This window comes from Leptidea sinapis, chromosome 2 (genome assembly GCF_905404315.1).
Source record: "Leptidea sinapis chromosome 2, ilLepSina1.1, whole genome shotgun sequence".
NCBI lineage: Eukaryota > Metazoa > Arthropoda > Insecta > Lepidoptera > Pieridae > Leptidea > Leptidea sinapis.
Window position 1 is genome coordinate 19,901,817 of NC_066266.1, and position 14,805 is coordinate 19,916,621.

Below are 14,805 nucleotides of genomic sequence, written 5' to 3' on the forward strand. Positions count from 1 at the left end.
ACTTGTACCGGTTCTTTTTATTCTATATTGTGCAGATATTCTTCTTCTTCTTCGTCGTTACACTCTTAACAGAGCGGTCGTGGTCATCACGCAGTGAAATCTTTTGGGGAAGATGTGCTTCGAGAATTCGCCACTTTTCTCTGCTGGCCGAAAGGCTGGTGCACTCGTTCAATGGACCGCAAACAGCATACTTAATTTGGTCGGTCCATCGCATGGGCGACCTTCCCCGCCCTCCACTTTGTCCTGCACGACAAGGCGCTCAGCGCACTCAATCTCGCGCCGGGAGACGTGTCCGAAGAACTTAAGATTGCGACTCTGTATTAACACCGAAAGGCGTTGTTTAATGCCAAGTTCTTGGAGTATGGAGATGTTGGTGCGAAACGTGGTCTTTAAAACTCCTAGCATTCCCCTCCAGCACCACATTAACTAATATCTCAAACAATAATGAAAATTGCAGATAAGCGCCACATAACGTATCTTAGAATGTTTATTGAATCCAGAGCATAAATTTTCTTTTTTTCGGCTTGTCGCAACGGCCTGCAGCATACAAAAATATGGGAAAAACAAGTGTTTGGACGAAGCCGAAATTTCGTAGCTTTTGTTATGTTTCTGTGGATTTGTGTGCGGATATTACTTTATGTATTAAGAATTACGTCGATGATATCCAAATTTACACTTCCTTTAACCCAAAAAATACAGTGGAAGCGGTCTAACTATTGAACTTAGAAAATGTAGCGATAGAATGTGAACGAAATTGTTTAGTCACCAATCCTGATAAATCTCAATATCTAATACTAGGGTCTGGTAAACAAAGAGATTAAATAACCCTGAGGTAAGAACCCTAGGGGTTAAGATTAATTGTGTTACGGAAGCTCGAAATTTGGGTCTACTTATTGATAGCTCATTGCATTTTGAAAACTATCTTGTACAGGTTTCTCACTCTTGTTTTTACAGGCTATCAGTGTTATACCATATACGTCCATTACTCACTACGGACCTACGAATTAAATTATATGAATCTTTGATCCTTTCAAAATTAAATTATCTTGAAGATGTTTTTGGTCCATGGTATGGTAGCTCTAAGAAGTTAATTCCACGCATTCAAAACATTCGATTTTGTTTTCCTATTCTTAAATATCGCGCACATTTCACCGTACATAAACCACAACAATATTTTGAATATGTCCTCCCGCAGATCTCTTCATTTTGCAATCCTCTTGTTTGGTATAATTAAAAATAAATAGCCATCATATTTGTACGAGAAACTTGAGTTTTCCAATCGTCATAAGTATTGGATTTGCTGTACGATTAACCTTTCCAAGGTTCAGAACGACTGCTTTTCGTGGTAGCTTCCGGTACGCTGCCACGAAATGTTGTAATGATTTGCCTCCACCGGTTAAAAATTGTAAATATATATATATTCAAAAAAAATTTAAAACATCTTTAAAAATCTAAAATCCTTATACAAAGTAGTCGTTCGGCTCTTAATTTTGATTTTAAGTTATTTTAAATCATGTATATTGTTGTATGTTTCTTGTGCCAATCTATTACTTATACCTACCTGTTTACATATTACTTTAATGAATATGTCTGTAATTGGTTAGAATCTATAAAGATATGTGTTTTCGGGTTTGTAGCGCCACACATTTCTCGGGTACTCCAGAAAACCAACGCTGTAATATTTGACAGCATTACGGCGAAGGGTAAACAGAAAACACGCAAACAAGGTGTTTTTAGACAAGTTTTGTTGTAAAATATAGCATTTGGAGCTATGAACACTTCTTTGTCCTGTTACACATAGATACCCTTAAGTCTTACTTGTAGGTTGCTAATGCTTGCTGTTGGTTAAAGTTAACACTCCAGAGCTATAATGAACTACCAGTTTTCTTTGCAGTTAAACAAGTTTTTTCTCGGCATGATGCATTTGTTTAGTATACTACTCTCATAAAAGTTATTCTTATAGACTTTACTTTTTTTGTATGGGTACATTTTTTCAGATTAGTAATCCATAATGAGGATTAAATAGGAGCAATTAAACTGTTTACGCCTGTTAAAATGTTACATTTTCGACGCAAGAATTTTGAAAATATTGGCTTGGTTACTTAGGAGCTGTGACGTCATATCGCTCAAGGTCGTCGGCATTTAGTGTCGCCTTAAGGTGAGGAGGAACCCTTTATGAGTTTTTATATTTTATTCATTAATTAACATTTTGTAAAACATATTATGTAAAACTGAAAATAAAACTAGACTAATTTCATGTTTGATTGTAGTAATGCATAAGTTGAACACTTACAAACCACAGTGAACTTGAAATATTTCTTAATATGTTTTGCTGCATTTGGATAACATATTGTATAGGATATGATGTTAGTTGTGCTTGCAGTTCTATACCATATGCCCACCCTGTCTTCAAGATTGCTTTAAAGTAATAATAGTTTGCAAAAAAAGTTGTAATTTGAAAAAAAAAAAACACTACGTAGGAAAAGAAGCACCATTATACATAGAACTCAAGTTATCACGGGCTACTAGCCACAACTCGACGACTATGACGCGCCTATTTTGCGTCGTGAGGTGGATGGCTAATTTTGCCATCCCAGCTACTCAAGGTAGTTAATCAAACCTCTGATGTCACCCATGACCTCGGGGAGAGTCCTCGATTACCCCAGTAGTTTGGAACTCAATATATAAAACTGATTTAATGTATGTGACATGACGAGTACCGGTACATAATTGAGTGAACCGGTACGTCGCGGGTAGGAAAGGGGGGACGCCGCTCTTCTTCATACCACAGGAAAACGTTTTTCCGTCTAGCAGCGGCAGTTGGCTCACTGTAATAAATATAATCGTAACACTATTTCTATTTATTTTTTCGGCAACCAGTAGTATTATATACTACATAACCCTCTATTGTGTTACTGGTAAACTGACTGTCCATTTATTATTTACCTGAGAGACGCTGGATAAAAACTCCCAGAAATAAAATAACCATCCAGGCAGGATAAAAAATTATAACACACAGGAAGAATATATCAACTTATTGTCAGAGCTTATACAACTATTAGAGCACAAAATTAATTAAAATATTAAATTAAAACTCAATTTATAATCAAATTAGTTTAATAGCTTAAAGTAAAAAATATGCTATCTACAATTTGTTACAAAGGTACAATATATTATAAACTTAATTTTTTTATTGTTTTACATTCACATCACAAAGCTTTCTGACACAAACTTATAAAGAACAAAGGTTAGATAGTGGCGTGTTTGCTCTATTAACTGCCTTTCTACACAATATCATCTTTTGTTGCATAGCTTCCAGGAGTTCAATATACAGTGTGACACTATTATGGCGATATTAAATGAACACACGGTAAAGCTATCCAACCTTCACAGAAAAAAAATCAAAATTTCTAAGTAAATAACTGAAATGATCAAATATTCAAAGAAACAAATCATAAATTTAGAAAAAAAAATAATCACCATACATGGTAGTATACGAAGGCACAAAGGAGGTTACAGTGGCTACAGGATGTTGCCAAATGATATTATGGAAAATTGATTAATGTAGGTCAATTATGTATTTTTTTTATTATAACAGAGTTGAACACAGCATATATAAAAGGAATCACTTGTAAAATAGAAGGTGAGAAGGTGGAGTTGTCCTCATCTCCAATTATGTTGTCAGGGGATGATTGTTAGGCTGAGATTTAAAGAGAGTAGTTAGACTTTGCTCAGACTAATCTAGACTGTCTAGTCTAGTGATGTCCGATGGTGGATACAGATGAGATGAGAATGCATTTGCTAACACAGAATAGTCTACAGTTGCAAACATAGAATAGTACATGAATGGCGATTGGAGACCTAGATAGAGAAAACACTACGGTACAAGGAGATGCATACCACCCCAATACTGGGTAACAACACTTACTGTCTGAATTTACAACACAATATTGTACAGACTGATTTATTACAGACCACATATCATCATAATTCACCGAGTTTACTTTTTCTATAATTTTCATCAGAATCAGCTATTGAATTGAAAATGGATAATATAGATAGCATAATTTAACATTTTTACAACATGCTGACATAATTGCCTCAACACACATGAATATATAGAAAGAGGCCATATTAAACCATAACAACTAATTGTAGAAACCTGTAATTTGCTCTCTGTAAATATCTTGAGTTACATTAAGTTTCTAGAGATGTAATTTTCCTAATAAAAAAAATTATAGCTATACCTCAAATGCTGCTAAAATAATTATAAGAAAAAACTTCCATGTTCTATGTTGAAAATAAGTTAAATGAGAATGATTGACATTAAGTAAGAAACAATTTTTTTAGATATATTGTCATCAGAACTAAAATAAGCTCAGTTTTGAAAACTTATACATTTGCTTAACATCTGAATCATAGCTAAAATTGAATGTAATTTTGAACTGATGTATTATTAATAAATATGTTACATGTGTAACAAATACTAATAGAAAAATTTTTTTTTAATAATTTTCTCTCTTTGAACAAGTATCATAAAAATAGTTATTAAAGGTAAAAACTTGGTGAAATATGTAAGAAAAATTATAGTGCCTGCCTGAAAATTGAAATACATTTGAAACTTAATGTTACAATGATGAGCACCAGATAAAGCTTAAAATATAATGGTAAGGAAACATTTTCCCATGAATTAATACGTTTTTTGATTGTCATCAAAGGTTTAAATTAAATGATTCAAATACAATTTAAAGGTGTCCCTTTAAATTGTATTTGAATCATTTAATGTCAACAATTATGCAGTTCTCAGTTAGCATTTCGTAGTTGGTTGTACATAGGAACCTAAAACTTACATGAGTTTTATCTTTATGCTATATATAACAGATTAATTGCGATATAAATTTAGTAACTTAATTGTTTCCTCAGTTGACCACAAATGAAAACTGGACAATATGTACAGCTTTCATTTTCTTGTTTATGATAATTTAAATCTAATGCAAAAAATGGATAAGAGTTGCATATTCCTCGATGTGTAGTTTCTCAAAACCCCAAACAACAAATATTGATTATTCACTTTTTAAGTTAAAACTGTGAACTACTGGCGCGCAAACTTCAATTAGGCAGGTATCTACAAAATGACAATTTTCTCGGCAGTGACAGGTCGCGTCTTGTTCAAGCATTGCGGCGAGCTACGCCCCACATGCACTCCATGATTCTGGGCCGGTCTGCGCTTATTAGCAAATACATCACCGCATGAGTTTTTTGTTTACATTTAAAATATTACATATTCTTAGGTGTTTTAACGAGGTTTATGTTGAGAAATATTAGTAATTCCTTGTTGCTGTGTATTGTTACCGTGTTAAGTGTTTTATATACCAGATATGACAGATTTTTGGTTTGGAAAAAGTGCAAATATACCGAAAAAGGCCCATTTGGGCCGAACACCGAAGTACTGTTCAAGCCTCAAGTTCAGCCCATTCATAATAGACAAGAATATTTGTGTATAAAATGGAACAGAGACATTTGTATTACGATAAAAAATTGTTTTAACAAATTAGCATTACGTTCATAAACCGATATCAAATTTATAATTACTTATTGCTTATGTTGTGAACAAATAATTTCTATACATTCTTTCACCACATTAATCTTATAATATCAAGTCCATTACAATTTCCACACAATCATATTCACAATCTTCACAGTAAACTTCTTATAATTGTACAATCTGAAAATAAACATATTTGTTTTTTATTAATATTTCTTTCTACTGCACTCTCCTAGTTTGGGACATTCATCAGTGTGTTGGATAATCAATTGGTTATATTGACATGAAGAAATGGAGCAAAATCAATACTAATTGGTATCCAAGAGGTTGCAAACGGAGCCAGAGGAGACCTTGAAGAAGATGGGAGGATGAACTTAAACTCACAGCGGGCCCGAACTAGAGAGAAGAGTGGCCCACAACAGATCCCAATGGAAAGAGCTAGAGGAGACCTTTGCTAAGTTGCACAGAGTTAAGAGTCATACTCTAACTCAGGATAAAAGGGTTTAGTAGGTAGATAGATAGATAGATCTATTGACATGCACAGTAGGTAATGTGTAACAACCTCTCATTTAATTTATTATTACTATTTGAATCAAATCTTGAGGGATTTTTCTCTTCAGCCGACAAACTTCATGTTCGGGCAAGAGTGTTTGGATAACTAATTTTCATTAAATGCCTCAAAAAGTCATGAGTATAAAAATGTGTTATTAATGACAAGGCAAAGATCTTAAGCAGTATGGGAAATTAAACAAAAGCACAGCGAATGTGAAGTTGAATGAAGAAGCAAAGATGGTCTCTTCACTATTTTTACATTACTTCTTCTAGGGGTAATATGTCACAACAGCCAACAAGCTGGCGTGAGTGCAGTAACGTGTAAGCATTATTGTGTTTCGGTGCGCTGCGCTGTGTCTGTATCTAGTGAAATTACTGGGCAATTGAGACTCAACATTTTATGTCTCAAGGTGACGAGCGCAGTTGTAGTGCCATTCAGAATTTTTCGTGTTTTTCTAGAATCCTGAGCGGCACTGCATTGTAATGGGCAGGGCGTATCAATTACCATCAGCTGAACTTCTTAGCTCTTATTTTGATAAAATATATATATAAAATGGAGTGTTACTTCACCCAGGCACCACTGTGGTGCAACCAGTCGCTGCTGCCAACAATATATATACAGCTCTATAGGTAGTTACTCAAATAGTGTCTTTTTAGTTGCATGACCAATTAGGTTATGCCACCATATTCGTTGGACTCAGACGCATCATGACTCTGGTGTCTAGTTTGGTAGCTTACAGACACTACAGTGGCGCGACTTGTAGCCCCACCCTGATGTCCGGGTGAAATAAAGCCTTTAGGCTCATACAACTTACTCCCGTTCCAGAGTTCCAGGTTTCGGAGAGCAGACATCTCCTAATGTCTTGTGTACAAGTAAAACACATGTCAAATTTGTTCCTTTAGAGTTTTTATACAGATTCATCGTTGGAGGATATATAAAATAACACATAACTTGAGGCTGAGTGTGGGGTGAATTGGGCATGTTTATACAAATTTCAGTGGAACACCTAACTATTCTATAAACGACATGTTGAAAACAGGCCCCCAACCTGATGAAACTACACAGGGACAATATACATACAATTGTAGGTGTTGTCACCAGTCACTGTCCTTTGAACAAGCATCTGTCTATCATAGGTGTAACAGACAACCCTTTGTGCAGAGGATGCATGGAGGCAGAGGAAACGCCAGAACATGTGCTTATAGAGTGGCCGAACAACGGGCACAAATACTCCAATCACCAGCATCACTTCCTGATGCCTGAGAATGCAGAAACTTCAAAGTACTGCTAGACTTCTGAGAATGATCTGGGATGTTTGGAGTAAGAAGACATAAAAACCCACAATGGCCTAATCAGAAGGTGTAAACAGCCCAGCTAAACTATGTTGAAAGCAGTGAATTGTTTGTGAAAGTTGAATTGTGCCAATTAAAAGCCTTGGCCGTCCAACATCTACATGCTGTTTGACCCCTAAATATACTAGATATATATATATATATATATATATATAAATTCTAGCTGTTCCCATCCAGGCTAAATTTTGCATCAAATGGTGGTAGTTTCATGTCGATATTATCAGAGGTTTAGGTGTGAAAGAGCCTCAAACGAAGACCATTTTCATTATATATATGTATATATAGGTACTAAAGGCCTTAAAGTTAAACCTGAGAATAAACCAAGAATATGCAAAACATTTACAAATAGACATTTTGATTGGTTAATTTTGTCATATAATGTTTCCCATGTTTATTATCCCATGCAAGACTGCCTAACATTCGGAAAACTTTAGAATTATCATTGTATTGCATATTCTTAGGTATACAGGGTGTCCCAAAACTCAACGATAACCTGGTACCGGGCGAGAGGCCAAGGTATACCAGTTATGAAAAAAATAAGAAAAAAAATCTATGTCACTTAGTCCAGCGATGACAGACATTTTTCGAAAATGTTAAAAATTTGACACCCTTTGTCGCATTTTTAGGTACTGTGATCGCAATTTTCACAATTATACAGTGATTTTTTTAATAATGTTATCTCTTATAACAGTGCTATTAATGGTAACCACAAATGAAAGTAATAATCATTGTTAACTAAGTAAAATAAATTAAATTTTGACGAGTTATTGTTTATAAAATTTATGTCAGTCAACTTTGACACTCTACGTTGGAAAAAAAATGTACTACACTACCTATGGCAAGTTTTTTTAAAAGATGGCACATTTAGTCTAGATTTCAAAATAGTACAACACTTGCCACTTTTCTTGCCAATAAAACTGCTATTTCGTATTTTTTGCGAAAGGAACTCATGGAAAATTTAATCAAAATAAAACGGTAAATTATCGTAACACTTTATTATCCTAAAATTAAAGCAGATGCTCAAATTGTTTCCCTCCAGCACGAATACAAGCTCTGCATCGCCTCAGAAATGACCTGTTCACCAGTCTTGCAAATCTCCTCGCATTGATTTCTTCTGATGCTGCATCAATTTTTGGCGCAATTCTGTTACATTTTGAATTGGTTTTGAGTAGACCTTTTCTTTTATGCATCCCCAGTAAAAAAAATCTACTGGATTCAGGTCTGGGGACCGAGGGGGCCATGAAATTGGTCCAAGGCGTCCGATCCATTTACCGGGATATAATTCGTTTAAATATTCTCTTACAGGCCGGGCATAATGTGCTGGGCAGCCATCTTGTTGATACCACATTTCTCTGTAGATGTTGAGTGGTACATCTTCTAGCAATGTCGGCAAATCATTTTGAAGAAAATGCAAGTAGGTGGCGCCATCTAAATTTTCAGTGAATTCAAATGGTCCAATTATTTGACCATTTAATATTCCTGTCCACATGTTGACTTTAAATTGGTATTGGGATCGATCCTCACGCATCAAATGCGGGTTTTCCGTATGCCAACTATGAAGGTTATGTAAGTTTAAATAACCATCTCTTTTAAATGTCGATTCGTCAGTCCACAAAACTTTATTTAGAAAATCCGGATCTTCACGAATTTTCGCTAACATGGTTCTGCAGAAATCAACTCTGGGTGCGTGATCACGTGGTAACAAGCTCTGCACACGTTGTACATGGAAAGGATGAAAATCGTATCGTTTTAAAATTCGATGTGCGGTACTCTTCGCCACACCCGTTGCAATTTCAATCGCACGTACTGAGGTACTGGGGTCATTTTCAACTTCATTCAAAACTTCAGCGTCGTAGTTTCCTTGAGGTCTCCCACCAGATGTACGAGCACTGGGTAATCGTCCTTCCGAATATGATGCGTGCACATTTTGGAAGACACGATAATCTGGGTGCCGCTCCACATTCGGGTACCTCTCCCGATACAGTCGAGCTGCCGCAGAGGCATTACAATGGCAGTAGATAAGATGCATATTTGCATATTCTTGCGGTGTGTACAAATGCGGCATGTTTTTCACACACAGTTTGCACAGCACAAAGTCCAAAAAACAAAGCCAGAGTCGTCAAGTACGGATAGAGTATCAAGTCCAGGGTAACACAAGCCAAAGTCGATAGTACGAAAGTAACACGATTACGAGAGATGCGCAGTAAACGAAGAAACGATGCGTACTAAATGTTATTGTTTAAATTTTATTATGAACAACTGATGAGTCGTTGTGAGTGACACGGATAGTGACGTCTCGTTTTGACAAATACCATAACTACTATCCATTTCTTTTTATCACTTTTGTTCATAACAATGGAGACTTCGAACTTTTCAAACAAAAGAATATCAGGTATTTTTTTACTGAGGGATCCCTACGCATAGCATACGAAAAAGCAGTTTTATTGGCAAGAAAAGTGGCAAGTGTTGTACTATTTTGAAATCTAGACTAAATGGGCCATCTTTTAAAAAACTTGCCATAGGTAGTGTAGTACATTTTTTTCCAACGTAGAGTGTCAAAGTTGACTGACATAAATTTTATAAACCATAACTAGTCAAAATTTAATTTATTTTACTTAGTTAACAATGAATATTACTTTCATTTGTGGTTACCATTAATAGCACTGTTATTTGAGATAACATTTTTAAAAAAACCTCTGTAAAATTGTGAAAATTGCGATCACAGTACCTAAAAATGCGACAAAGGGTGTCAAATTTTTAACATTTTTGAAAAATGTCTATCATCGCTTGACTAAGTGACATAGATTTTTTTTCTTATTTTTTTCATAACTGGTATACCTTGGCCTCTCGCCCGGTACCAGGTTATCGTTGAGTTTTGGGACACCCTGTATATTTATATATATTTTTTTTTATCAAAATAAGGAATTGGACAAGCAGGATGTTCAGCTGATGGTAATTCATTACAATGCAGTGCCCCTCAGGATTCTTGAAAAACCCCAAAAATTCTGAGCGGCACTACAACTGCACTTATCACCTTGAGACAAAAGTCTTATTCGCCCAGTAATTTCCCTAGCTACAGCGCCCTTCAGACAGTAACACAGTAATGCTTCACGGCAAAAATAAGCCCCTTTGTGGTACCCATAATCTAGACGGCATCCTGTGCAAAGGAATGGATCAATAACTATGTAAGAATCAGAATATGTATGTTGAATAATATAAATAGATCATGTAATGCATCCTATTACAATAAAATATCTTGTCATTTAATTGTAGATTATCTAAGTCCCATCTGGCACTATTATTTTAAAAGGTACTTGTTCAACATTGATATTGGCATTCTTTATAAAACAGTACAACAAAATAATACTACTCCTTTTGATGTTTCTTCTCTCTCAAAGCACAAGTCATCTAAAGCATTACCATGTGTCACCATAAATTTTATTAAATTTTTGTATCATAAAATTACTCACCTCAGCATTCCATTGGAGCTATTGAATTAGAATTGTCTCCATAGCCACTTAAACTTCCTTGGAATTCGATACCACTGATTTGGCTGTCAGCATTAAAAGATGCTCCATAGGAATCATTACTGGGTGCAAGTGCAGTTTCAAGGTTGCCATCTCCGGAATCCATAGGTGCTGCATCAGGTTCTGCCCAGTTTATCTTAAACCTTGTAACTCTGGGTTCTGAGGCTAAAATATTCCTAACTACTTTGTCAAACTGGGGCTTAGCTGGCGGGTTTTCTCTCAACTCTGGCTCAGCCTCACTATATTCGTTGTTAATGAAATATCCAACCCTAACGAACTCTTGTGCTCTATATGAACACGTTAATAAAACCACAGTGACTCCTAACGCATCATTTTCAGGAATCCTCGTCACGTCAGGCGGCGGTGCTTGAAAAACAAACATGTGTCTTCCTTCGGGAATTGGTCCAACATAAATTGTATCTAAAACTTGATCATGTTCTTCCGTTTCTGCTGAACCGACGTATATCATCTTCCATTCGAGATCCTCTTTTAATTCTTCGATGCATTCAAATGTTAACTCGAATTGGAAAGGATTCAAAAATGGACTCGGATTGTCGAGGACAACCACGTTGGTTATATGCACCTTCGCCATAGTTTTCTTATTTCTACGATTGTATATCTTTTAGCAATTCACTGATGTACTAATTAAAACAACTCGATAGCTGCTTTAAAGTTATACTTTCTCATATAATGTTATAGAAACGAAATCGTAAAATGCCGAACAGCGGAATTTCGACAATGACAACGATTTTGGCGGTTCGCGCTTGCTGACCCCAGTTGCGTCAGTCACGTGATCAAATTATGAACACTGAACAGTCACTAGCGTTGTCCCCGAAATGACAAGGTATCAAAAATAGGAGATAATGTATCTGACAGGACATGACAAAATAATAATTGCAGAAACAACGTTTAAATAACCATTTTATGTAAATCGGTTTTAACAAGTGAAAAAGGATAAAAAAGACAAAGTATTGAAATTTAAATAAACTCACCAAATTAATTTCTTCAAATGATTTTTAATGCAATTCACATAACCTTTATTAACAATTTCACTCATTTGACGTGTTGTTTTGATTGTCAATGTCAATTGTCAAATGTAATTTCTTATCTGATCTCCAACCACAGAGTAACTAGTATATATTATGAATACACTAATACAGAGTACACAGTACATAACTTGCATAATTATTGTCGTTTGGCTGTGTGTGTAGAGTAAAATTATCGTAAGCAATATAAAATATACAATCAGCTAAAATGGCATTCGACAATAATTGTGAGTTTTGCAAGATATTTTTTGCGTCGTACAACCTCCTTGTTGAATCATCTGCTGGTTGCTGTATTCCTGAACCGATACAGCTTGGTGACTTTGAAGTTCCACTACCTCTTCAAAGACCGGCTGAGGGTTGTTTTCTTTACCCAAAATTACTGTACCTATCTTGTTTAAGTGCGTCACTGCTCGCTCTTGAGTCCTTACTGGCTGGCACAGATATTATCAGTATATCACTATATACTAGCTGTAGGGACCGCCGCGCGTATTGATGATTTCGATACCTACACGGGGAGTGAGACAGGCCTGATCTTAGTTTTGTGTAATTATTCCAAAAATACATACACATATTAGCGAGAATGAGAGAGTTTTTGAGGTATTGGTTGAGGCAACATCCCAATCATACCAGTAACCACTCGTGCTAGGCTTAGATACTATCGACAAAATTGATTCATGGCCCCAATGACGTTCTATACGTATAGACAATTTAAGTCAAAAAAGAAAGCCGAAATATGGCACATGCCACAAATAAGCCTCAAATAACACCATAATAAGCTTCGACTGCCATATCTATACATTTTCAGTTATTCTCAAGGTGTATTGAATTGAAGTTGAAATTGCAAGTTGCAATTAACGCCGATTACTTTTAAAGGGCCAAAATTTTGGTGATCACTTAAATTCAAATACTAGCACAAAAAGAAAGTTATTTGTCGATGACTTTAGCGCCACACTACGTCAATTACGACGAATTTATTGACGGTAATTAAAATAAATTATCAATGAACAAACCTACACAGCTATTTACTAAATTTTGTGTGAATTGCAATCAGGAGTCCAAAGCAAACATTTATAGTCCCTTGCAAAGGACCTTCGGTAGCCAATGATATTTAAAAGTATAATATATCGGTGTTTGTACATGATACACTAACGCACACATGAATAATTTAACATTGCAATAGCACACTACATTATAATTACATGTCAAAGAAGGATAGTGTAAGATGTAATTATTATCGCAAGCAAAACAGTAAGGGTCCCATTTTTACAATTTTACTAAAGCCGGCTCCTAAAAAGTTTACAATTATTATTTTTTGTATCTTATATTATTTATGAATGTCTTTTTGGTGAGGGTTTATTACAATAAGATAATAGGAGAAGAAGAAAATTATATATTGATTATTTTGCAGTTAGCAAGGGATATACCGAAATGGACAGTGTTACTGAAAAAACTCCTACGTAAGCAAATAGCACTCACTGTCTACGTCCGCTACCTACCCTTAAACTTGTTTTTGTAGTTTGATAGTTCAGCTACCTATATACGCACTTGTTTATTAAATTTTATTACATGGTCCTCGAATGGCGTCCACGTACCGGAAGATGCAGTGTTGGTAGGCCCCCCACAAGACCGGATCTGGACCATGGACCTCTTCCGGCTGATGATGATGATGATGATACAGGGTATTGCTTTGAGAAGGGCAGTGATGGCCAAGACGAAAACTACGAGACTTAGTCGTGAAAGGAGTCTATAGATCTGTTTTTGTATATATATAGCTGCAATAATAAAAACAGGGTCAATTTCAGATGTCTGTCTATTGCGGATTATGAGTTAGGTCATGTTTATACACGGACGGAGAAAGTTAATAAGTTTGAATGAATCACAGAACAGGAATTATGAATGAAAATACATGAAGTTAAATTTTTTTTAAAACAGGGTAGCGCAATTAGGCGACATTATTTCTATTCAGTGATCTCTTACAGGTAACCTATAGGTGTAGGAGATTTTATTTAAAAACATACAACTTTTTATTTATGATACGCCTTGCCCATAACAATGCAGCGCCATTGAGGATTTTTGAAAAACCCAAAAATTCTGAGCGACACTACAATTATTGCACTCGTCACCTTGAGATCTAAGATGCTAATTCTCATTTGCCCAGTAATTTCACTAGCTACGGCGCCCTTCAGACCGAAAAACAGTAATGTTTACATATTACTGGTTGTGGTACCCATAATCTAGCCGGCATCCTGTGTAGAGGATAGATAGGCAATAAATTAACATAAAATGATATGTACAAGACACGACACTCGACACTCTGGCTCCTTCTCATGTCCAAGTTACGTCAATTGATGCTGGGACTGCTGCTTCGACTGCCGAAGACGATAAGCGTCGCAAATATGTTGGCCTCAGTGAGTTATACATCTTTGTGCCGTTTGGTGCCGAGACACTTGGCCCGTGGGGCCCAGAGGCGCGGAGAATATTCAAAATACTATCTACGCGCCTCAATAATGGTATTCGATTTTTAAAGCCAAGGAGTTTTCAATTAAAAAGATTTTAATATGACAGGAACAGTGGAAATATTCCATTCCCGATACTTTTAGTGCAGCCTATGTATTTTACAATGGCTGTAATATACATAACAAATTAGTTTGTAAGGTGCTGCATCCAATTATATATAAATCATACTTAACTAATATTAAATATTTCATAAAAAGTAAAAGGAATAAATTGTATAAATATAAATTATCGTATATTGGATGCATCAACCTTTAGAGATTGAATT

General features: G+C 35.6%; 1 protein-coding gene across 1 annotated transcript; it reads right to left on the reverse strand.

Annotated features, from left to right (window-relative positions):
- Positions 1–10,898: 10,898 nt before the first annotated feature.
- Positions 10,899–11,853, reverse strand: LOC126975019 (histone chaperone asf1). Its single transcript, XM_050822800.1, has one exon. The coding sequence runs from the start codon at positions 11,567–11,569 to the stop codon at positions 10,922–10,924; it is 648 nt and encodes a 215-aa protein (XP_050678757.1). The 5' UTR covers positions 11,570–11,853; the 3' UTR covers positions 10,899–10,921.
- Between the last annotated feature and the right edge of the window lie 2,952 nt (positions 11,854–14,805).

Excerpts from the sequence above, each read along its gene's own strand:
- LOC126975019 (XM_050822800.1), bottom strand. The coding sequence starts at position 11,569 with ATGGCGAAGGTGCATATAACCAACGTGGTTGTCCTCGACAATCCGAGT.